The following is a 25978-nucleotide window of genomic DNA, read 5'->3' on the forward strand; positions in this document are numbered from 1 at the left end:
CTGGAAAAGCTTCATCCAAATCTCTCCCTTAACAGGGCTTTCTTTGTCTTCCTTTTGCTTCTCACAAGGACCTACACTCAAAAAGGCTTTTTTGTTCTCATCTTCCAGCCTGGGTATCAGATGGATTGCTGCCTTTCTGTTTGCATGCTATTTATTTGTGATTATTACCTTCTGTGTTTTCAAGGGGTTAGCAAAATCATGATCCATACAAATATCACTGCCCCTCTCTCATTGTTAGTACCACTCTCACCTACTGTCTTGCAGTATTTCTGTGAGAGTGTCAGTTTTTAGCATTCCACCTGCATGCTTTAAGCTTGAATAATTATGGCTGTACATCACTTTGGTATCCATCATAAACATCTAATGTTTGTTGGTAAGTGTATCTCTTATTGGTAAGGGAGGCTTTGATTCTGGATCATAAGCTGACTGTTGCACTTTATGGAGGGCTCAAAAAAGTAGGCTTTATAGAGAAGAAGGAACGGGTGAGCAGAACACTCCCCCATGAATTTAGTCAGCGCTTGCCACTTCATTCTCTGGTCTTCAATGGCACACCTTATGCCAGTGCTCATAAACATGAGCTTTTTTTTTTTTACAGTGGTTCCCTATAACCATGATATGGTAACTTTTCCTGGCCCTTTTCCTTTTTTCCAGATAGATCTCATTGTTTTGAGCCTCCTGTGGGCCCTATACTATGAACAGGATTTGGGTCAGAAAACATTTAGTTGATAGCATTATCTTTTTGAACCACTAAGAATATTACTATATCCTACTATTTTAAATCCTACCAAACTTTGCAGCATTTCTTCTCACGGGCTAAATAATTTCTATTAGGAAAACGAAAACTTGAGTCTTTTCAGCTGCTTCCTCTTGAGGGATGTAAGATATCAGCAAATTTTTCTAACACGTTCCAGAACAGCCAGCTGTTACTATCCACCTGCAGCCATAATATTGATTGAAAAGAATATAGAACCTAAACATGGATAACTTCTGTAATTATGTAGAAAGAGTTTAATACATGACTCTACTTCAAATGTCATCTGGCAATGGCTGTAACGTGGCATGGAATATATTAGGAAGTAATTTAGCTAGTTGAGAAAGTCTCAGTGAAAGACCATGCACTGTTCCCTTATTTTATATTTCAGCTGATTCCTGAAAATATTACCCATGTATGTGGAGACAGTCAATGACAAGACCAACAGGGCTCAGACATCCTGTCAAACATCAAATAAAAATTTGCTCACATATTCCTGTAGCTCTGCAATTTCCTAGCAATGTAACTAGAAGTGGCTCTTTTGCCAAAGACTGTGTATATACGAAAACATAGGAAACAGAAAATAAAAGTACCTTTTTTTTCCAGAAGTGACTAAATAAAGATGCTTTTTTTTTTTTTTCAACTATTTTGACCTTTTGCTACAAGGAATGGAAAATGTTTGGCAACAAGTTTTCAGCTTCAAACGTGTTTTAAATACTTCTGTAGCCTGGTTATATGCCTTGTCAGGACCCTTACTATTTTCTTTTTAATGAATCAACACAATACAATATATGTCTTGTGACAGATTTGCAATTCTATTGGAGATTTTGGCCAAACGGAGCAAGGACCATGAGTTGGTCTAATTACACCACTGTTAGCTTTCTAAATGGACATTTTTGAGTTTTCAGTTGAAAGTTTCAGACTACTGATGTTCAGATGAAAAGTAAAAACTTTAACAGCAAGTTGACTTCTGTTGGCAGGGGAGGGTGTTGCATAACAAATTTGCCATTTTTCCAAGAAAGGCTGAATGGGAAAACTTGGAGTTACTCTTGCCCTCACAATGTTTAAGTCCAACAGATCATGCACAGAAGCCAGAGTAGTGGTCAGTCCACATCATGACACTAAACATGGAATAGCAACGCCTCTGTAGATCCATTTGAAAGCTTTCTGCTAGAAGATGGCCTTCTCCACAGTATCCCCCTGCCCTAGACCTAAGTGAGATAACACCGATGTTGACAGTGAAATTCCAAATGCGAAACATTGCTTTACACAGGTGTTATATCTCCTCTGTGTCTGTGCTTAAGCGTATTAGTTTGGAGACAAAGAAAGAACTGCCAGAAAGGACAGATAAGCAGGGCAAATGCCTGAATTAGTAATTATTTTTAAAAGTATTTTTTGTCATTAAGATATAGTTACTCCCCACTAAATGAAAAACACTAATACAGCTTATGGGTTCTGGGCTATCATGAACACCAAGAATATCTCAAATACACAGAAAAATACTATGATAAATGCTAAGCTCATTTTATAGTTAGCATAGTAGTATATCAGAGGTCTTACTGTATTAAAATCCTTTGAGTCTTATTTTAATGTTGCTCTTTGTATCATCCCAGACTTTAGCATTTTTCTCTTTTATGTAACTAAATGAAGAGCTCTACCAAGGGAAAAAATCCTATAATTCACAATCTGAGACCATTTTCTGCATCACTTTCCTAAGACTTTGTTACCTTGTAAGGACTTGACAATTTCCAGTTAACAAGACACAGGTGCAACTGATTAGCGAGTCTGGTGGAGCTCTGGGTGGTCCCTAACATCCTCCCTCAGTAGGTGAGTATTTATTTTCCCCTCCTGAACATAAGCAGGCTTTGTAAACTCCTTAGCTGAAGAGAAAAAAATCTAAATGCTATCAATATTAAAAACTTTTCCATTTGAAAGAATGTGTTCCTACAAAGGGAAAAAGAAAGTATGGGTTATTTTAAAATGTTAGCAGTAATGAATGATTTAAATTTTAAAAGGTCAGAAAAATGAGATTTGTAAGTTTTCATTGGAGATTTTGCACAGACCTGACCGTTATATTGTTTTCTTCAGCATTGATAACAATTGCAGGAGACGCTATTTTCCCTCTCCATTTTGAAGTCCCTCCAGTATAATTTATTTTTGTATGGCTTTGTATAAGGTGCTTTGTCAGGAAAGATCCCAAAGCCCTTCTGACAAAAATACAGAAATGCAGCACTTTTTTTTTGTGAGAAGGCAGCAATCCCACATTGCTGGTTTCTCACATTCAGAAATGGTGACTCAAAATCTCACAAGTCATGGAGTTGGCTTGAGGAGTTCATTTTTCTTTTCTTTCTGTTTTTTTTTTTTGTTTGTTTTGTTTTTTTTTTAATGGAATGTGATTCTAAAGCAGATCTGCCCTTTAAAGGGATGAAAACTTACATTTATAAAAGGCAGAGAAAGGATTTTTAAAAAAAGAAGGAAGGAAGGAATGGACAACCATGATTCCTGTCAAAGGCAAGAACCCAGCTCACAAAAAGCTGCAGGTTTCAAGAATCCACAAAACACTGTAATATCTAATGAATCAGCAGGAGAGGAAATCAAGACACCAAGCAGTGAAAGCGAAACAAAGCCCCATGGTATCCAGGACCTTTGGATCTTTAATGCCAATTCAGAGCACAAGAGCTTAGACTTTAAGCTGAAAGGTCTTAGTATTACTACTTAGTGCCCAGTTCTCTTATTTTGGCTGGTTAAATGATGACATTGTTCCTGCCTGACTTCAAACAATTGGTCCCCATGTATTTGGCAGCTCATAGTGAAGTTTGTATCGTACTTGTAGCATGCAGCATTGTCCACTGAATTGACATTATTATGTTATTACTATTAAACATATTATATAATTGTTAATATTTAATGTGTATGTTACATCAATATTAAGAATGCCTGACACTTCCTACTGCAAACCCTATTTTCAGTTAGTTTTAACTTCTCATACTTGTAATGATTTGACACAAAATTTTCTGTGCCAGGTGTCTGCCTCAGGCGGAATTTTGTGGTGTTCTTTGGTTTGTTTGTTTTTTTTTCTTTTAATGTCAGCCAAAGCAGCTCAGCTATTCCTGAGAAGTCGGCTAGGGAAAACCATGCAAAATAAACCTGGCAGTCTTTTTGAAGGGACCTAGTGTGTCCTTATCCTGGGGGAAAGCACTTAACCTTTGGAAAAGGTGTGACTTTTCTTTTGGATATCTGCTTCAGTTGGTAGGTTCAGATGGAAAACCTGCCAGAACGTGGGTGAACAATAAATGTTTAAGAGATCACAGTTCACTCTGTGGAATATGATGTCCAATATGACCATCCATGCTCGATTCCTTCAACCTCAATCCAAAATCACCCTGATGTGTGCTTGCCCTGCATAAACTAGCAGCTCCTTCCAACCCTGGTCAGGAGACTGCAAACTTCTGGTAATAAGATAAAATGTGTGACATATTTCAGCCATCTTTTCCCCTTGTGTTCAAGGTTCATCTTTATCTTGCTCATGCTAAAAACACTGAACAACCCTTAACACCATGTTTTTAATTCCTGAAATACGTTTGCAAAGGACTATTGGGAAAAGCAGATGCAATCAGTAAATTTTAAGGCTAAAGGCAGGACCAAGCCTTTCCTCACTTTTCTGACTTAATGGTTTTAGCAGCAAGATACCTACAAATGCATACTTACTGCACACATTATGGAAAAAGGACATCTTCCTTCTTCTCTCAGTAGGCAGAACATACCTGCCTTGTCTCATGTTCTCCAGCATCTGTCTCAGATCTGGCAGTCCATGCACAGGGCCTGGGACTGCAGCAGTGGTCTTCCCTCACACTGTGAAGCCACAATGCATCCTGATGCACCCCCCCAGATAGTATGGTTTTACTTGGTGTGTCTGGAGGGGCTTTTCTGCACTGTGTCTCTTCAACCTATCCAGAAGATGCAGATCAGTTTGTCAGAATGCATTGGATTGAAAATGTATCATAACTGAAGCAAAATCACACAATTTTAATTTCTGGTACAGCATCAGTTTGAATATTGCTTCTTTTAGTGGCATTCATACCCTCCAAAATGAATACAAGTATTTTTATTGTAAAGGTTTCTCCCATTTTTCTCTGGATTGATGCTCTGGAGACCAGAGCAATTTCTAGGGAATTTGTAAGTACATTTCATATAGTTTTATTTTCTTAACTTGACATTTCTTTAAAAAAAAAAAAAAAGCCAGTTTTTTTTGTCAGAGTTGAGTATCTAAATTATATTGCTCATTAAATGCCACCCATTGAACATTTCTATAATTCATAAAAACATACAGAATAATGATAATTTTCTTAGGAAATAGTGTTTTAATGTGCATAGTGTATATCTAGTCCTGTTGCTCTTTACAGTTTATAACTGGTGTGTTAAAGAATGTCAGTGTAGACAAAAATTAGACTAAAAATTAGCTTTGTTCAGCAAATGTTTGACTGCTGTATCACAGTCTTTTTATTATAGCATTCAGTTCAAAGATGTTTGCATACCTTATTGAGCAAGCTGCATATTTTTCCGGCTAAGGTGTATATACTGTAGTCATTACATTTTTGCACACTTCACTGACTGAGCTGCATGGACTACTTTAACTATCACCAGGAATACTTGACTGAGTTCAGCTGCTTATTTGAGTGCTTCGGTTTGTGTACTTTATTACTTCAGTGGTGTATGTTGATAGAGTTCTGTTCTGTGCTGTTAAATTTTTGGTTCTGCCAATCTAACTGTATACCATGCTGAGAGAACGGCATGCATTGCTAACTGCTTACTCTGCGGTGAACAGGAGTGGTTGAAATGTTATAATCTGCAGTGTTTTGTTAAATGAGCTGCATATTTTTGTTTTTATATACATTGCTTACCCAGTTGTGTACATTTGCCCAACTCATTATACAAAATAAGCTTGATTGGAATAAGAACATTCTCTACCAGCTGTCTGCTCTGAGTCAGTATGTAACAAAATTAGCAACTTTCCAACAGTGGCATGATTGCATCCAAAGTTTAAGGCAATTGGTTTGGAGATCTTGTTTGTTTCATTCACTCCATGCAAACATCAAGATTAACAAACCAATTTGTTGCAACTTAATTTGTTTTCACAAATATGAACAGAGTTAAGTAACAGAGGAAAAACTCAGCATTTTAATACAGGAAAATGCTTCCATGTAGAGTATGGAATATATAGAGACCTAACTATCATTATCTAACTTAGAACCATACTTTGTAAACGTAAGAAGATGGAAAATAACTAGAGACATCCCAAGATGGATATTTAATCAGATAAGCAATATCTTAAGTACTTAAAATTACAAACATAACATTTTGTAAATTAAGTGCATGCTTTCCTCAAGAGTTATAAAAATAAGCTCATCTCATGACCATTAGAAAATCTCAGAATGCTGCAACAGACAAAATACATGAAAACTCATGTACAGGGATATGTAGTTTGCTCATTAACGCTGGTACAAAATGGAATTATTATCATTAAGAAAGTGTTTTTCTTAACTCACTAGTTTTTTGAGTCCGTTCCAGTAAAACCTACAGGTTATTCTTAGATTTTGTTTGACTAATTTGCTGAGTTTGCATACATAGCAGCTTGTGTTTCCATTTACAAAATCTTCAGCACTACCTCACCTCAAAAAAAATTTCTTAATTTTTCATCAGTACAGAGGTACTTAATTAGGGCTATATAGTTTACCTGGATTCCTACCTGCCCCACATATAAATGTAAATGTGCTTGGCTCCTGTCGTTAGTGTCCCACTGCTGATTGCTTTCACTTTAATGTTATAATTCACTGCTGTCTGAGCAGACTGCCTGGAAGGTCTAGATTTGTTTTTGCAAAATTTTACATAAGAAAGCTTAATTGATCTTATTGCTTTAGTCAAAATTGTTTCAAACAGTGGCCATTTAATTCTCAGACTTCTCATGAACCATTATTTAAGAGTGTAAACATTACAATAGTTTATTCTAAAAACAAGCGTGTGAATACCTAGAGGCAAATATCATTTTTAGTGGTCTGTCTTCAGTAATACCTGTGGAAAATAAATTTAAAGAGAGAGGTACAAATAGAATGTATTAGTATATCCTGGAACATTATATCAAAATTAGTTTAGTCTTCATACTTTGTTTTTTTCTGTGTGCATTAATGTTGGGTATCAAAAGAGTAAGAGAAACCAGGCATTCTGGATTTAACATCTGAAAAGTAAATGTTCTACATGAGATGAGCTAGATCCAGCCTAGACTTTCTTAACAGAAATAGGATAAGTAATTTTGCATAAAATGACTTACAGCAGACAGATGGTAATGAAGAAGGCTTTTGTGTCTGTTTTCTCTTTTCTTCCCCCAGCACGAATTTACTTTCAGTATCAGTCCATTACCTGTAAAGATCTGGATTTTACTCTTCCTTTGAACTGTTAGATATCAGCTACAGTTTTCCCAAAGTTAGTAGCATAAACTAAGATCAGAGTTGGACTCTTTTCTTCTTCTCTATCATATTCAAATGAATGATGGCTAAGTACAGTTTGTACTGTGCAGGTATCCTGTATGGTTTTTGCAGAGGAAAATTCTTCCTTTTGCCAAGGGAACTGAAGAGAAATATTCCTTTCTTTGGGGAAAAAAAAAATTAGAAATCTTTATTTTTTTTCTGCTGCTCTGTGAGGCCTAAGCAGGTTGAAAAAACAACTAAGAAGCTTTAAAAGATGAAGCAGTTGGAAGCTTTTCATGAGGACTGCTACCCTGTGTCCCAGCTTTCCACCAGCCTCTCAAACTGCAGCAAACTGGACTTGATTTTCTGTTTTCAGATCTGAGTAACCTATTTCTTTGTATGTCTAGCATACATACTGAAAAATCAGTATACTAAATTCAAAACATACATTCCACGTATATCACTGCCGTGTAAAACAACATGGACTATTAAAATACCAGGAACAGTCAGGATATCCATTATCTGAGAACTATGGAGAATAACAATAATTCATAAGATACACATCTATTCCATATATTTTCTGTGTATATTTTTATGCAGCTCGTATATGCACATATAAACTCTTTCTTAATTTATGTGACCTCTTTTCTTTTTTTTTTTTTTTTTCCCCAGAGAGTAATTTTCAATGTTGTCAACTTCAGCAAAACAAAAAGCCTCTATAGAGATGGGATGGCTCCAATGGTGAAATCCACAAGCAGACCAAAATGGTAAGTTATCCTTTTACTGACTTGCTTAATGAGATAAAGGTGTTTTACTTGGCACTTTCTTGTGGCAAAGACTTTATGGCTCAGGTGCACTTTTGGTAAGAGTAGGAGAGAACTTTGATGCAAAAGCAGTGTTGTGAGGACAGGTTCTTTTTGGAGCAGATGGACAGTATGAACTCTGGAGGCCCCTTCCAGCCTTGCTGTGATGGTGTTTTGTGGGGCCTTGTTTCAAGTAGCATGACTGAAGTGATGTCCGTTCAAGCAAACTGACCAGTCAGGGCTTGGGCCAAATTATTTTTCAGTGATATCCTCACTGTCCAACTGTTAGGACAGTCCCTGGCCCAGTTTTGGTCTGTATCAGCTAGCAGTCTCCCCAACAAAGCTTGCAAGCAATATGGGAGATGGACTGGGCCTGGACTGGTTCCAAAAGGCTGTTCTGATTTCTTCTCCCTGTTTTGGGAAGATCAGATTTTAGTGGAAGAATGTGAGCTCTGCCATGGGAGTTGACCTCATGTGAATGAGTAGTCTCTGGCCTGTTTTATCTAAAACACAAGAAAGCCAACCAACCTTGTTGTAAGCTACACAATATATACAACACAGAAAGGTATGCCCATATGAAACACGTGAATACTCACATAGATGGTACATTTTCTCAAAGAAAATGTAATGAAATGTCTACTGTGAAGAATAATATGTAAATCTAATGAGTCCTAATGCATGCAAGACTCCCAAGAATTATGTGATTTGCCTTTAGCTAGGAGACTTGTTTGAATATGGGTAGTGAGGTTAGGTGTGTATAGTAATGTATTCTTGTAAGCCTTTACAGCTGCTTCTTTTTATTGGTTAATTAATAATACATTTGTTCAATCTGCACATTATCTGAGCCTTATAAATGTACTTTTCTTAAATACTTCAATTGTCACAAAATTTCCAGCCACAAGATGTTAACTTTTGGTGGTCATAAGATCATTGTTATTGTATGGCTTTCTCTTCATAGACCAACAGAATGGCTATTTGTTTTTTTATCTAGATGGTAAGGTCATATGGACAGAAGAGCTGTCTCAGAATACAGTTAGTGGATGGAGTCAATTCCAGCTCAATAGGGGCATACGAAAATTAAATTTTCACATTAATTGAAAATTAATTTAAAAAAATCCATTGTGCTTACTGTTTTTGTAGCAAAAGTCATGTTAATTGTGTTTACTATTTAACTTCAGAAAAATCTTTTGGGGCATTTCAGGGCCACATTTACCAAGCATGCTCTAATCATATTTCAAAACCTTTTCCTTCTCTCACTGCGGTCTGGTATTTGCAGCTAAGTATATTGTGTGTTAAGTTTATCTATAAATCAGATATTGCTTTCACACAAATTTTATGCCTTACTTTGGTTTCAAATTAAAGTGTAAATCTTACAAAACAATGCAAAATGAGCTTTTTCTAGAACATATAGGCTCCTTCACTATTTTTAAAACAGATTTCTCTTCCATTTCCCTGGAGATCTATTTATTTTTGTGTTTTATATTTTTAGGGGATGTATTTTGCTCCCATGAAAGTGAGGAATGAATAACATTGCCTGGAGCCAGGCAAAGTGTAGGCAGCAGGTGCTGAGCAGCTTCCTTGTGCAGGGCTACTACCATACTTTAATCCTGTTTCAGAAATTCTAGCTGTAATTTTTTTCTTTAAAAAGATCATTATCCTATTAAGGTTTTTTTATTTTTTTTCTAATACTCTGTGTATGAAAACATCTTGCTGTACTTTGAAGGTGCACATCAATTCATATTGTTATCAGGGACCTCAGTGATATTGGGGTCTACTCAGTATAATTTTCTGTCTTGAAGTTAATAGGAGTTATGCATGTGTTTTCCAAGTGGGAAAACACATACATTTTTTTTTGGATACATGTTTTCTATTAGAGCTGTCTTCCATTTGGATTATGCCTTTTACAATTACCTCTGTATCTGTTTCCATGGCATTCTAGTGAAACCTGTAAACAAAATTTTCTCTTTCTCTGTTTGCTGAAATAAGATTTACTAGTACTTGCACGTGCTAATGCAGCATACAGTTAGTTGTGGTCCTTCAACATGAAGAGGGCAATATCCAGCTGCATCAATTTCATCCTGTTTGATGCTTTGTGTATGTTAGTCTAGTTAGCAATACTGAATCATTCAATGCTACAAAAGTGCTGAGGTTTACACGAGGGTACTCAGGATTCTGAATCGTGGAAGGAGACTATTGGAACTCTCCACCTTATATTAAGATTTAAGTCAGCATAGCAGGTTAGTGGATAAAATGTAATTAAATTAGAAAATGATATATTAATTACAAAAAGTTGAAGAAACACAGAAGGTTTTAAAATCAAGTTAAAAGGAAGAAGATTACCAGAAACCAAGGTCTGCAAATATTCTGTAGCAGAGCTCAGTCCTTCATCTCTGAGCTCTTCTGTACCAAATATTTGAGGAACACATCATTTTTGTGCATGCCTGCTTTTGCCACACTGTGCCTGTGCCTTCAATATGTGATCCATACTGAAATTCTCCCAACTTCCTCTGGCCACACTGATAGAAGCAATGCTCTGTCACACGTAAGTATTCCACTCCCTTTTTTATACAATTAGGTTTGAGTTTTAGGGTGATAAAGTGTCTATTTTCCTTTTTGCTTTTGAGAGATGTAGATACATTACTCCTCTTAATAACAGATATTCAAGCCCAAGTTTTGCCCTTTTGATTTAAATGAGAAAGTTCCCACTGTATTCAGGATAGAATTTGACCATATTGCTCGCAAAAGCATGCATATCAAAAGTAGATTGGCCTCCAGAGACTGTGAATTTTAATGTTTGTTTTGAATGTGGTTACGCGAACATGGCTCTGAGCTTTGCAACATTTTGTGAGTTTGATTCTTGAAGCTGGAACAAATCACTGCCAACTGCTCTTGAAGTAGAGAGTGTGTCAAACACAGATCAACGTTTTTGACCTCTATTCTCTTGCCCTGTGGGGTAAGATCTTTAAATGCAGTCAGCATCAAGGTTCAGCTCAGTGTTACTGATGTAAATGTAGTATATTACTGTCATCAAAGCACTCTATGTGGACACAGATGTTCCGGTGTTGACATATTCTTCTCTTTTGAAGTAAGGCCAAACATTTCCAGTAATGAGCTACATAAAAAGAGGAAGCAGTATGCTGAAGGATAAGGAAAAAACAGATTTCATGCTAAAGAAAAAGATTATTTTTTTAAAAAGAAATAATCAGAAAAATAAATTCTGATTTAAATGATATCTATTTTCCCCATACATGGTAATGGATTTACTGAATATTCTTTCCCAGAGGGATAGAGCAAAATAAAAAAGAACTGAGTAGGTTAACTTCTGAGTCCCTCTACCCATTTTTTCTGCATTTTTTGTGGATGAGCTATGTTGACACTAAATAGTATGGGGTTGTGTCAGTTGCATCAGTCAAATTTCACTGCAATGAATTGCAGCTCATACGTAGAAATGCAGCATTGTGTCACATCATGTTACATCAGTTGCACTTCATAGCAAATTGGACAAGATGAAACTGAAGATTTTATTTCAAGCCAGTGGAATGTGTTGCATCTGATCATTTAGCATTTTTGCTTAAAATTAGCTGGTTCTTCAGAAGTATTACACCAAGATTTTAGAAAACTGATGTTTTTTCTCAGTAATGACTACTACAAATACAAAAAACTCAATTACTATAATAGAGACCTGTTCTGTTTTGACTGGGTCTTTTTTCTTTTTCTCATTTGTGGAGGTGAAGAATTTGAGGGGAGATGGATTTGAGGAAATTATATTTTTGCTATGCTGATGCAATTTCTACTGTAATCTTCTTTCTCTTTGCTGCTTCATTTAAGTGCAACCTAATTTTGTTGCAGTTTCTTAATCATGATTTCACACTAAAAGCTCTGTCCTTGGAAGGTATTCATAAAGCCTTCCATGTGCACTGTTGTGGTTTAACCCCAGCTGGCAACTAAGCACCACACAGCCTCTTGCTCACTCCCGCACCAGTGGGATGGGGGAGAGAATCAGAAGAGCAAAAGTGAGAAAACTCGTGGTTTGAGATAAAGGCAGTTTGACAGGTAAAGCAAAACTGCACATGCAAACAAAGCACAACAAGGAATTCATTCACTCCTTCCCATCGGCAGGCAGGTGTTCAGCCATCTCCAGGAAAGCAGGGCTCCATCACACCTAATGGTTACTTGGGAAGACAAACGCCATCACGACGTCATATGGTATGGGATATCCCTCTGGTCAGTTGGGGTCAGCTGTCCCTTCTCAACTTCTTGTGCACCCCCAGCCTACTTGCAGGTGGGGTGTGAGAAGCAGAAAAGGCCTTGACTCTGTGTCAGCGCTGCTCAGCAGTAACAAAAACATCCCTGTGATATCAACACTGTTTCCAGCACAAATCCGAAACATAGCCCCATACTAGCTACTATGAAGAAAATTAACTCTATCCCAGCCAAAACCAACACATGGGCATAGCAGTGGAAGACCATTTAAGTACATATACTGTACTATTATATCGATTGCATGAAGTTTTACAAGTTTCTCAAAGTGAAATAGAAGAGTGAGTTGTTCAAGAGGCAGCAGATTTTCCAAATGATGAAGTGAGCAAGTATTCCCTTTGGGCAGAGAACAGCTATAACTCTTGATTATTCAGTGTGAGCATTGCCTCATTGGGGACATTAGTTTTTCAAATTGTGCTAATCTTTTAAAAGTAACAACTGGCCACTCATCACCTTAGGTATTTCAGCAAGATCATGTGCAAAACTCTAATTAGTATTTATGGAACAGCAACTCCTCCCAGTAGAATAGTAGCGGTAGCTGGCAAATATCTGGTTGACACCTGTTAAGTCTTCAGACATCCATTGTATTTTATTCTGCATTTCAAATGAGCAGAGAGCAGTAGGTGAAGTCCCCATAATTAAGGGATAAAGGATAATAAATAACATGGTTCTTGAGTGGATGAACACAAGGTTAAAGGCTGTTCTGCAGTTGTGATGCCGTATTTCAGGAATTGTTTGTTTGTAAGTAATAATGCTAGCTAAAATATTATGGAGCCTTCAGCATATGAGAGAGGATTTATGTCTAGATTTACATGTGTTTTGTTTATAATGTCAGATTTCAAACTGCTTCTTGGCAAAGCCGCTGCTTTCTTCCCTGTCTTTTATCTCACTCAGCACTGATGGCTTTTAACTGGATAGCTGCCTTCCCCAGCAAGAACTCCACTGCCTCTGTTGGTATAACATCTACTGCTGAATACTCACAACACATTGCTTCTGAAGTGTGTTTCTTTTCCAGTAAACCTGGGAGTACAGAAAAACTTCTAGGTAATTAATTCAAATTTGAATCTATACGTAGCTTGGTAAATATTTTCACGATGAAGAATTTTGGTAGACATCGAGAAAAGCAATGCAAGTTTTGTGAACAATACTCCCATATGTTCCATTCATCCGAAGGGGACAAGACTGAGAAAATCTGAATTTTGAGTCGCTAAAATGTGTTGATTCTTGCCAAGTTGCTTTAACGTTTGTGTCTACAATGCAGTGCTACAATCACTACCATGTCTACCAGGCTGCATTATACATTCAGAGACTTTCAGCAGCATTTTTAGTATGTATTTATATATCTTTAGCCATAAGATAAGCTGTTTGTGAAATGAGCTGTCATTTGCGGTGAGACAGTTTGAGAATAAAGCACTATATATATATAGAGCTTGCTAATATGAAAGACTAGAATTGCTTACTATAATATATATAGCAGGCTAGGGTTAGTGATAACATCACCTGAATTTAGGTAAAGAAGATGAACAAACTGTTATCATTACCTGATTCCTTCATTGGCCTACTTTAGAACTTTGGCTACTCTCGGCTACTCTCTGAAGTTTGTTACTTTGCCAGTTTTATAATGTAATGTGTGCTTGTTCTTGCTTTCCTGAGGGATCTGGTGAGAATGCTTTTGGAGGTTCAGAAATATTTCCCATGCTGCAGGTGTGTGTTGATGCAGTCTTTGCCAGGTGCAGATCTGGCTCCTCAGAGCTGCTCCCTCCCTTGTGCTAGTACAACTCTGCGTAGGATCACCAGACTGGGAGCTGGCCCAGGTTAAAAGTAAACTTTCAAGGGAGAGAAAGGGGATTTAGTCTTGGCCTGGTTCATCACTTAGATCCAAAACGAGCTGTATGGGTCCAACTGGAGGAGCAGCGAGGGAGGTGGGAATAAGTGGCTGGAGCAGGGGCGAGGGAATGAGGATAGCAGCTGCTAGGAGAATGCCTAGAGAATTGTCTGTGGGACCACAGCCTCCATTTCAATAACTTATAGCATTTTATTTGGAGAAAATAGGGAAAAACACATTGCAGTATTGACCTTTTAAAATCCCACATTGAGTGATAAGCAGGCATAGTTTTGTCTTGGTCTTACTGTAGCTCTTTGGAAGAAAATAAGATGTTTTTAGACAGTTTTGAGGTTGGGAAGTATATGAAAGTCAAATTGCCTCTGAAGTCAATCCCTGGGTAAATTAATGTTTGTGTGAATCTTGTGAAATAACAAAAGAAACAGACCTAACCACTCTACAAACCCATAAAAAATGCATTATCTTCCCCTTTCCCAGTCCAGCAAAGGTAGTTATTCCTGGGAATATTGAGTAGGTTACATATCAGTCTTATCAGCAACAGCTTTTGTGGAAATAAAGGAGAGGTTATATTCCGCTGACACAAAGTATGAATCAGATCCCCAAACTAACATGTTTATTGTGCAAACTAAATGGGATTATTTTGTGGCAAGAAAGAAAGATAAATTTTATTGACTATTGATACTTCACTGGAAATTTAAGATGCATGTTGGGGAAAACTAATGACAAAGAAATTAAATTAATATAAAAGAAGGCAAAAGAATGTTAAGATTCAAGGAGAAAATAATGAAGAAGCCCCAAAGGAATTCTAGGCCACCATTTAAAAACCACCATCATTTAAAAATCCTAGCTATTTTATATGTATGTATGTGTTTCCTCATCATTTATCTGACTGATCTCCTATAAATCAATTTATTTAGATTACAGCAGAGTCAAAAGGCCCCAGCCAGGATCAAGACTCATTGTGCTTAGTGCCGTGGAAACATATAAACAGACAAAGTCCTTTTCCAAAGTTCTGAAAATTTTATGATTGATTTCAGTAAGAGCAAAGTTAGGCCAATACTGAGCACTTCTGAAAATTCCATTCTTAAAGATTTATTCCAAGCAGTAACTGTTTAAAAAATGACATACTGCTTACATAAGAGACTAAATATTTGATAGTTATAGTATTTACATCTAAAACACCAGAGGCTATGTGCTTTAATACCTCAATCTGTTTCCCATATACTCTGTCAACATGAGTTCCCTGCACTGACTGAGGGCACTCTGTGATCCCTAAGGTTGTATTCATAAAAGGTTACCCTTGGTACTACTTTATTCATGAAAGGCTTTAAGCACATAGGAAACAAATGGGTCTATTCCTGCTAGGTGCATTTTTTGTCATCTATAAATACTTAATTACTGGGGTGCTGATGAGAAATATAAACTCTTGAAAAAGTGAAGTTGCCTGAAAATAGTTCCCCCATCACCAGTGCAAATCACAATGAAATTTGCAGTTGGGAGGTTTTCTGGCAGTTTAAAACAACTGAATTGTAGGGTTTTCCCACTACAGTCCCTGGTATTGAGTTTAACGGCTGCAAAATATGACCAGAGCTGTGCATTGCATCCCATCAAGAAACAGGTCATTCTCTTTTCTCAGGTGATGGGCATTTGGTGGAACTGATTGCATGAAAAGTGTTCACAGAACTGGGTCCCTAACCTTGGCAAGTTTAAAAAAAAGGTATATAAAATTGAGGCTTTTTCCCCCAAAATGAGTCTGTAAGTTAGATAAATACAGGCAGCACTGAACTCAAAGCAGAGTCAAACTACCAAGAGGACATTGCAGCTTTTCATTGCAATTTTGTACTTTGAACTAATGGAGCGAAGCAGAATGAAAATCACCTCTGTTAAGAATGGCATTTATCAGCCGTAAGTACTTAGTAGTAAGAGCCCTACACAGACAAAGCTGAGTGTCACCAAGAAATGTACTTGAAAATCAGACTGTTAACACAAGACTACACAAATAAGAGCCAAAAACTGTAATCAGAAAATGCAACATCTCTTTAAGAATGTTTTAATGGTCTGAAGAGTGCTAGACAAGTTGAATTTAACAAGATTTAATAACTTATGACATAATATAATTGAGAATGCACCAGGACGCAACACAGTCAGGTTAAATTTTGGCTTTCCTTCACTTAGCCTTGCAACTTTAAGGGTCTTTCAACATATAATTTTAAAAATACATAGCACTGTTTAAATTTACATATGACATAAAAGCATAGGATGTGCAATATATCAGAAAAAAAATTCTAAGTAAAGTTAGGGCTGAATCCAGCCTAATATTTTTAAATGTTTGTTTGAATCATTAACAGCAACTTTTTCAGTCATTTCCTATGAAGAAACAATATTTAGTGCAGAGGAAATGGTAATGGGAACTATTCATTGTGAACTTCTGATAAAAGTGAGACGGTTATCAGGCACTTGCTTTATATTTGAAGTGCCATGGTAAAAGCCAAGGCAATCAGTTCAATTTCTCTTTTAATAGAACACAAAATAGAAGACAAAAACATTTTGCTGTACTGTGGAAATTGAGAATTGTAGAGAAAATAAGCAGTAAATAAGTATAGCAGGTGATAATGCAGGAGCAGAACATTAAAATAATAAGTGCTGTATCTTGAACTTTGTCTCATTGGATTCGACAGTTGTATATAAACCTAAAATATAAAACCCCAATTTTTATGCTGTGATTACGAGGGTTAATTTATGAATTAACTTCTGTATGATATGTTACTGGTTTGAAAGAATTAAAATTTAATGATAATAGAATAGAGATAAGATCTTTCCTGCATCTCTAGACACTGAGGCAGTGGCTAAAGTTTGTTTTTCCAACCGCTTCAAGTAGAATTATTGAATTCTAGCTTGAAAGCGAAACTTCATCTTCCTGCTTCACTATATCAAACATCTCTGATATTGAAAACCTAGCAAGAGCTCACCTAGCATGATTAGAAAGTATCCAGTATTTTTTGGCAGCAAATACTAATTCCAATCCTTCTGCCTAGTACTGCTCAGGCAGCACAAGGATAACTGGCTGTCAGATGCTTTGGGTAATGGAAAGGTGAGGCTCCAGGCACTTTGTGGAAAGCTGGTGGCTTTGCTGACAGTTCCCTACCTCTGGAAAATAAGAGTGGTGCTGGGGAGGGAAAGGGCTGTGCTGGGTGAGGGGGCTGGGTGGTACTAATTCTTGGCTGGAATATCATCCCTTTGGAAACTGTGAACCATTCATACGGGTTTGAACAACACAGCGCCTTCATTACTGGTCTTAGATGTTTGGGTTTCTCTGTGCATGTCCTCTCTACCACTTAGTAGACATGTTGGTGGAATTCAGGGCTGGTATTTATCTGCCCAGGGTCTTGGGACATTGAGCAGCCAGGCTGGAGAGTCTCTCCAGTACCTGTAATGGAGTCCCCAGGTCTAGGACTTACCTACAGCATGGTTATACAGATGGGCTGCAGGTGAGCTGTGCAGCTGAAGTGCAGGTGTGTATCCTCAGGGCATTATATTTGCTACAGGTGTGCAGGTAGTTAAAAAAGATGCTTGTGTCTGCCCCTCTCCTACACAACAGATGGGAGTTTCTAAGGCAGGAGGTGAGCTCTGTTTGTATTGGCTGGTAAGGGTTTTTTCTAACTCTCAAATCACAATAGTACACAAACTGTTTAACTGATTTTATCTTTTAACAGTGAGACACGCATGGCAATTATTAAAACTGACAAAAAAAGCCATGAAATATGTATTTCAGCTGGACTGCTTCATTTAAAGCAAGGTGCCCTGTGGCAGGGCCTGGCTGTGGTGGGGTTGCTCTCATCCCCAGGGGCCACCTTCTCTTAGGTGCTGCTGACGTTCCCCCCTTGTGTAGTTTTGCTGCTTTATTCCCTCATTTCTTCCCTTCTGTACTTTTGCACAGCCACCCTTTTCAACAATTCCAAACCCAGAGAGAAAATAGTGGGTGCTGGTGATGAGAGGGCTTGTGATTTGCTGGTGTGTCCTGTAACTTCAGAAGTGCCTGCAGGTGTGTAAGCAAGTTGTGGGTGTTGCTCAGGTGCCATCTGCCCACAAACAGTGTGGCTGAAGGAATTGTGTCATGAGAAACACAGTAATGAAAAGAAAGTGTCCTATCAGCAGCTCAAGAATTAGATTTTTATTAGGGATTAGTTGTAAAGTTTTTAGGGCTTTGTACTGGGTAGCTGGACTTGCAGTGAAATGATTTCAAATAGCAAAATTAGTAACTTCCAAAATTGGGAATTGCTCTTGAGATTGAAGAAGAAAATTGTGTTTGTGTTAGCTTTTTGTTTGAAGACTTTACGGTTGTTTAGCTTTTTGAGGTGCTGTTGTAAAGAATACTGTATTTATTCTATGAAGAATTTTGCAAAATAGTTTATTGGAAATGTGAGATACACTTCAGCAAATTTATAGGAAAGGCCATTGCAGCTCAAGATAATAAAAGATTCAACTTAAAAGGATAGATTCACCATAGAAAGAAATTGGGGAATATCCAAGTTAAAATAATTTACCATGCCTTTTAATATTTGATAAAATCCTCTCATAATGTTTTTCTCAATGTTGTTAAAAAGCACCAGTACCTCATAGCTTTGAGATCAGCAGTGATATAATAATTTAGCTTTCATAAGGAAAAGAATTTTCCCCCATCTGCTACTCTACTGGACAGTTTAATGCTTTTATGGTTGTCTTTTAAATGTCATTCAGTCAATGCAGTCATGCAGCATATGTATGTTTGTGTGTAGGTTTTTTTTTTTATTAAACATAATTCCCTGGGCTCTCCTGGGGGTGCTGGTGGAAGTGATTGTGGTACAAATCCTGCTTGGAAAGTGTTTGGCTCATTTGGGCTATGTGAACTTGAGGAATGACTCAGCAAGGGGAAATATGCGGCTGCAGGTGCACTCAGAAGGACTTTACCTTTGGGAGTAGCATCTGTAGCTAAAAGCGAAGTAAGCCAAGGTAAGGAAACATATTCAGATTCACTGGGTGTTAATCCTTGCAGGCAAAAGTCTGATACTTGTTTTTAAAAGGAGGAAAAAAAGCAAAATACTGTGTGCACGTGGTGAAATGAAGGAGGAGTTGATTTATGTGGGAGTCATAGATATAAATATAGTTTTCTGCATAAGTAAAAAAAAAAAAAAACCTTGTGTTGTAGTACTGTATGTCACACTCCTTGAGCATATGTGGTTAACTGTCACATTTCTGTCTGAAAAGCACATAGGCTTTAAAACCAGTAAATTACATGCAATCTTGGCCTTTAATCATGTACTGAGAATGATCACTGAATGATCACCTGGAGGAAATTTCCACTGTTGTGCAGCTGCAAACTAAGTGTCTTACTCGGAGCACAGAAACAAGGAGAGAAAAAGTGTGAGGCATCAGTTACACAGAAGAAAACATGAGTAGCTTTTCTTTTGACAGTATTTAACAGATGTAACTCTGCTTTCCTGCTATTATCTCTATGAGTAAGCATGGATCTGGATGTTTGTACATCAGTCTGAAAGGGAATACTAAACTGCAGGTCTGCTGGTAAAGAAGCCAGGTGCAAAGGGTAGAGTGCATGTCAATATTCAAGATGTCTTAAAGAAGCATGTAGGAGTCAGTCGTGCTTTTCTATTTCTGTAACTGTGGGATCTGCTCAGAGTTCTTTCAGAGTTGCTCTGAAGTATCTCTGTGCCGCCACCCCCCCCCCCCCGTGATGTGAGATACCCATACATCAGAAGTTACCATTTGTGGTCTGTGTGGCTGTATTCTTTGACAAGAGTCTCGCAGTACAGTGAAAATGAACTAAGCATTCTGGATTTGTAATTTCTAATTCTCATTGACTTATATCTGTGTACTGTGAAAGTATGGAAATCAATAACCTAGATGAATCATAAATGTCTGGGGGTCGTGTATGTGTGTATATGTTTCTGTGTGGGATGCTCCTTCAGTTTGTTTTCTTTTCTTTTTATTTTGGCAAAGAATTCCAAGTTTACACTAAGAGGCTGGGCTTCAAAACCATATCTGAATAGGGGAAATGAAAGAGTGGATAAAAATGGAGAGAAAATAGTAACCCGGAGTGAAATGTGTGACTAACTCTGTGTCTGAGGCCTCTGGATACTAAAATTACAGAAGGAAATAAATTACATGTTGACTGTGTGTTTTTCTTGCACTCTTAGAGCAGTAGAAACCAGGATGTCTTCTATATAAAGTAACAGTGAACTTAACTGTAACCAAGCATGGGAAACTGTGTTTTAGTTCTTAAGAGTCTTATCTTGTTGCACAATAGAGCATAGCATTTACATTCACAGTACTGCCACTGTGTGGTTTCCCCTGAAACTCTGCAGGTAAGGAAAGCCATTCTCTACCAAACCATCGAGACACTCAAAGCAGTGTGGACAGGTGGGAAGGAAAGTGATGGCAGTGAAAATTGCATGGGTGCATTTCATAAGACTTACTCTTTTGTTGTATTTTTGGTTTTAGCTTTGGCTTGCCTTTCTTGAAGGAGGGATTTCATGCTTGTGAAGTTTCTGCCCTCCACATATATGTTGTCAGCACAACCTTGCATTTCAATACCTTAATAATTACAGTTGAAACTGAAGATTTTTACTTTTTGTTTCAAAAGGTGGTATGCAATTTTAGGTTCAAACCAAACTTGCTGTTAGAGTTTCTTTTTGAAGTTTTAGCTCTTTTGAAAGTACAGTGTGATGGAATAAAGATATATATCCATTGACAGAATCTTGTGCTAACATAAATAAAGGCTGTTTATAGCTTTAATTTAACATGTAACTAATAAAAGCTATTTCTCTTGAAGCCACTAAAAATGTGGATTAAGGTTTAGAAACCCTTCTGGTAAGTGAAGCCGAGATACTTTATAGCAGATGCACAAGTGGTGTATATTTTCGCAGACAACATTTACAAGTATCGCCAATACATTCTGTCTGACAGCATAAGCCACATACATGAGAAGTTAATGGTCAGTAATGCCTCAATAAAAGCTATTTATTGGAATATCTTTTTTTTAAGATGCACCTTTAAGTACAGATACTTGATACTTTGAGTTCTACTTTCGAAATGCACTTCTGCTCTCCCTTCTTACATTGGTAACCAAGCATTTTTGTTTTGTGTTTGTTTGTTGATTTTTTTTTAAATCAAAACAAAAAACAGCCCACCAACATTATAAACAACTTAAAATGTCACAAAACCCTCTGGCACTTAGTGACACAATACAGTTATTGAAGTCAAGCTTAAAAAGTTTAAAAAAATACTTTAGGTCAATTTTATTAAAATATAGTATCTTTTTACTGTACTAGTGGTAAATGAGACTCAAACCTCTAGAGTTATTGAACAGTACTCATTTTTCATTTTTTTACCTCCACTTTCTGCAAGGTCGTGCTGGATATCTTCCATCTTAGTTTCAAACTAAACAGCTGTGTGTATCAAATGATAGTCAATTATTTTTTTTTTTTTTTTACAATATATAAAACTAGAAAATGGTGAAATATAAATGTCTCTTAAATTTCTGTGGCATATCTAAATGTGGCTAGGTAGGCCAGAGTCAGAAAATCTGGATACTAATAATGACTGCTGCATCTTTGACACTGTTTGACTTCTACTTTCCTGCTCCTGTTTCATGTTGTATTTCCTTGAATGTGAGATATGAACTTCAGGAAATAGTGCCTTGAAAACAAGTATGGTATATTACAGACATGGAAATTCAGCAGTAGTCGGAAGCTGAAATCATGTATTCAGTTGCTCAATAAGCTAATTGTGAAGTCTTTAATTGAAAGGAGGAGACTATTTTTATTCGGTAAAGAAAAATTCTATGAGAAATAAAGGAAGGGGAAAAAAATGACTGCTGCTTCAAATGATGGTACCACACTTGGATTGCACAACAGGGCTGAACCTCTGAAAGTGCTCCCCAGTCAAATAGCTAATAGCTGCCTAGGACATGTATACAGATGAAAACAATTGCCTTGAGTGGATAAGATGGGTGAACTGAGGTAGAAGAAGGGCTTTAAAAGTAAATAATGAGACCTTGACAGGTTTTGAAGAGTTAGGGTAATTCTGCTTGGGTTTTTGTGGGGCATAGAGTCTGAGAAGGCTGATCTCGGGAATTCAGCCAGCTCAACCAAGGTGGTTATAATGTTTAGTCTTCTGCTCTGAGTCCCATCCCAAGACAGAACTATAATGCTTACCTAGTGTTTATTATCACATTTTACAGGAGGAGAGATAAAGGCAAAGGATAATAGATTTTTTTTTTTTCAAGGTCGTTGTAAGGATCAGCTTTGGAGCAAACTCAGAATTTTTTCATTCTGTTTGCTTCTCAGTTCAGTGATCTGAAAGCAACAAAAATCTACTACTAAATTTACTGTATTATACTGTTACATTACTACCTTAAAATTTCATTGAACACATAGCTGGGCTGTAAGCAGGTCCAACTTAGGTTTGTGTATTTACTTTTTTTTTTCCAGAGACTTATATTTTAAACTTCTAGAAAAAGCTTGAAAGTTTCCAGGCTTTCAGAGCGCAGAATTTTTTTTTTTTTTGCTTTGTTTCAGAGGCATATTGCTGCTCTTGGCAGGATTTAGTACACCTTTTTAAAGGAATGTTTATATTCGCTTATTCTAATCCGAGAGCTAGAATTTGCCTCTCACAATATTTATATAGAAGTTATCTGCTGCTAGATTACTGAAAAAATCACCCTTCTATCACCTCAGAATACTTGCATGACTTTTCTTTTTTGTGTTTAACGCTGTCTAAAAATATACCCAGACGCTCCAAATAAAGCAATGAAAAGGCTTCCCATAAGCTTCAGAACAATTAAACTTGGCCCTCCCTTCTAAATAAACCATGTGCTGGGTCAGTAGAGCCCACAAGAGACAGCCTCTTGAGACCCGCTGTTTGCATGACTTTCTGCTATAGACCTGCACAGGTTTGGGAGCTTGTCTCAGCTCTAACTGCCTTGAAAACCTATACATAATGTTAGATTTAGCTTTCAGAAGTTTTGCAACTAAGTTTGAACCACTGAAATGAAGGTTCATAACACAAAGGTTGTCATACCCTTTGTTGAAATGGTGCCCCTATAATGTGGCATATTAAATATTTAACAGTTTGCAGCAGATAAAAAGCAATTTTGTTTAATTTTTCCTAAATATTAATGCTATCATGCGCCTTAATCCTTTCATTATAATAAAAATTTGTTCAAGCTCATTCTTATTAAACATTTTCTAATTTATAAGGATATGGATGTTTTGCTTCTGATCCTAATAAGTAATAAGGCCAAAATGCCATTGTAAAGAAAAAGGGTGAGAGCTGGGAAGGAGTCTTCACTGGTATATAGGGAAGAATTACAGGCTAGAAAAATAACTCTGTTTTTTTACCCAAGGACACCAAGGACAATGTCTATCTCCCAAGTAACCCAGCTCAAAGTTTTGGGTCAGTTGTCAAGGAATGAAATGATATATCTGCAAAACACTCAGTGAAACGACCTGGAAAATAATGTATAAAGAGGTTACCTTTCATTTCTGAGTGAGGACCATTCTTCCATTTGTATCTCTGTACTGCAGGAAAAAAAAAATCCTGGATGAGAATTAGTTTCAAATCAACTTTTCTCTGCATCTGAGAACAAAAATATAGTTGGCAATTATTTATAATGCTAATTAAAGACATGTTCCTCCAAACACTTACAGTTAATAGGGTTACTGGAGGCAGTAAGCCCTTGATACCATAGCAAATATTTCCCATAACCCATCCATCTACATCCAAAGACAGCAGCAAGGTATGCTACACATACAAATATCAACAATGAAAAAGAAAACTTTGAGGCAATATTGTTCAGAATTTGAATATATGTAGGCAATATTATACTTAGTGAAGCCACATCAATATAATTAGTCTAATGCAGTAAAACTACAGCTGGCAACAGGGGTGGGTGTGGCCTATTTTTGTACTTGGTCTAACGTCTCTGGTTTGTTTTTTAAATTCTTTGTTTACTCTTCCTTCTTTCTCTCATCTAATTCTAATTTATAGACAGACAAAAAAGGAAATTCACACTTTTGCTTTAAAACTATATTTTTATTATTATGCAGCTTTTCTTTCCTCATGGAATGACCGTTTTTAATTTCCAATGTCCACAGCCCTTCAGTTGCACAGAAAAAATATTGCTCATTTGCTTGTGTACAAAGAACTCTATTGCACTTGTGGTACGTGCACTTTTTTAAAAACAAAATAGTTTCTTTTAAATATTAAGCTGATTAAAACAGTTTTTGTGTAATTCTCAGGCCTGCTGAATCCCATGTTAGTTGATTTTCTGAGCCAATATAACTAGATATTTCTGTTGCGAAAGCAAAGAATGAACTTGCAATATAAAGAAATGAGTATAGTAGCTGTGGGGATTGTGAATACAATAGGTCAGTACTTGTTTTCATGTCAGTGTAAATCTGGAGAAACCTTTGGATTTAGCTGGAGTTATTTTAGATTTACATCACTGTAAGACAGGCTACTTACCTCTACTTCATTATATTATAGGATATTGTGGTCTCAATCCAGTGAAGCGCTTGCTTAATCTTGAAAATGTGAGTAGTTTACTAAGTCAAAGTTGAGCACAAATTTAAGTGCCTTGCTGGATATAGCCTTCTCCTCTTAAATGCCAGCAATGCACAGATAGTAATCAACTGTATATCCTACTTGCTTCTAATCCAAATAACTGTATCCCAAATATCCCCTGCCGAGATGAGATCAGCACCCATGTGAAGAGCAGCTGGTTGAGGCCAATCTAAAGGCAGATAGAAATGGGATTGTAGGTAAAGTCAAACACTCCAAGAATGGGAAAGCAGTTTTATTTTAGAAAATGCTTCTGGAAAATCCTAGTAGCATGTAAAAAAACGTTAATTTGCTTTCTTCTTTCACTGAACAGCTAGAAGACTGTACTCTGTTCTCTGGTTGCATACCTGCCAAGGAATGTTGTTAGTACACTTGCAGCTTCTCTTCAGCTGTACCAACTACTGAAGATACTATTGTGCTCCTTTCCTTGTGTCCTCAGAAAGCACAGGGAAATTCTAGGCTTAATCTTACAGGCCAAACAGCACTGATATTAGTCTTAAAAGGTGTCATATATCTTGGCCTAAGATAATAAACTGAGACAGTCTTTTGCAATTGTCAGAGTGACAGTTCTCAAATCCTGTGGTCAGAAGTAGCAAAGCTCAAGCTGATAGAAGACAGTTTCTCACCAGGGTTTGTGGTTTTGATCTCTTCTACAAGAACAGATTGGAAGAGTGAGGAATCTTACTGTCCTTCATAATGAAATGGAGAATTTGTGTTAGCAACTGTGGTGAAAGCTAGTAAAAACTAAGATGGGAGAAAGAGCAGAAAGTAAAAAGAATACATTTGGAATAGTAGGAGAAGCTTTAGGAGAAAGAAGAAAATATCCTAATAAATCAGCAGTCTTAATAGAAGCATGATGCAAACAAGAACACCTGCCTTTGTGAAATTACGTATTTATTCTATAAGATCCATGGTAGTTTCTTATGATGGATAGCCAAATTCTCTCTGAAATCAAGAGGGAGATAGTCTTTTTCCTAGTTCTGAATAAATGAACAACTATTGTGTCCTTCATCTAAGTGAAAATGCAAAGAACAACTTGCAGTACCTATAGGTTAGGACTATGAAGGTAATGAACTAGGGTCAGAGATATTAAGGAATTCCTCAGTCATACCTGTGACTTTGAAATAATATATTAACAAACCAATTTAATGAGACAACCCCAGAAATCCCATGCTGGATTTCTTTCATATTGTAAGTACTTGAAGCAAAAATTCTTGGCAATAAGATATATTAGCGGGAATAG

The 25978-nt window shown here is 37.0% G+C and overlaps 1 protein-coding gene across 3 annotated transcripts in view; it reads left to right on the forward strand.

The window, feature by feature from the left end:
- The window catches only part of BEND5 (BEN domain containing 5), a 963465-nt gene that overhangs the window by 238021 nt on the left and 699466 nt on the right, over nt 1-25978 (forward strand). For all 3 annotated transcript variants that reach the window (XM_087732924.1, XM_087732922.1, XM_087732923.1), the window contains exon 5: nt 7885-7979. In XM_087732924.1, coding sequence (XP_087589050.1) covers nt 7885-7979 — 95 coding nt within the window. The remainder of the gene's footprint in view (nt 1-7884; nt 7980-25978) is intronic.

The sequence above is a fragment of the Nipponia nippon genome, unplaced genomic scaffold (assembly GCF_047370975.1).
Source record: "Nipponia nippon isolate SJK-2023a ecotype South Korea unplaced genomic scaffold, ASM4737097v1 scaffold_5, whole genome shotgun sequence".
NCBI lineage: Eukaryota > Metazoa > Chordata > Aves > Pelecaniformes > Threskiornithidae > Nipponia > Nipponia nippon.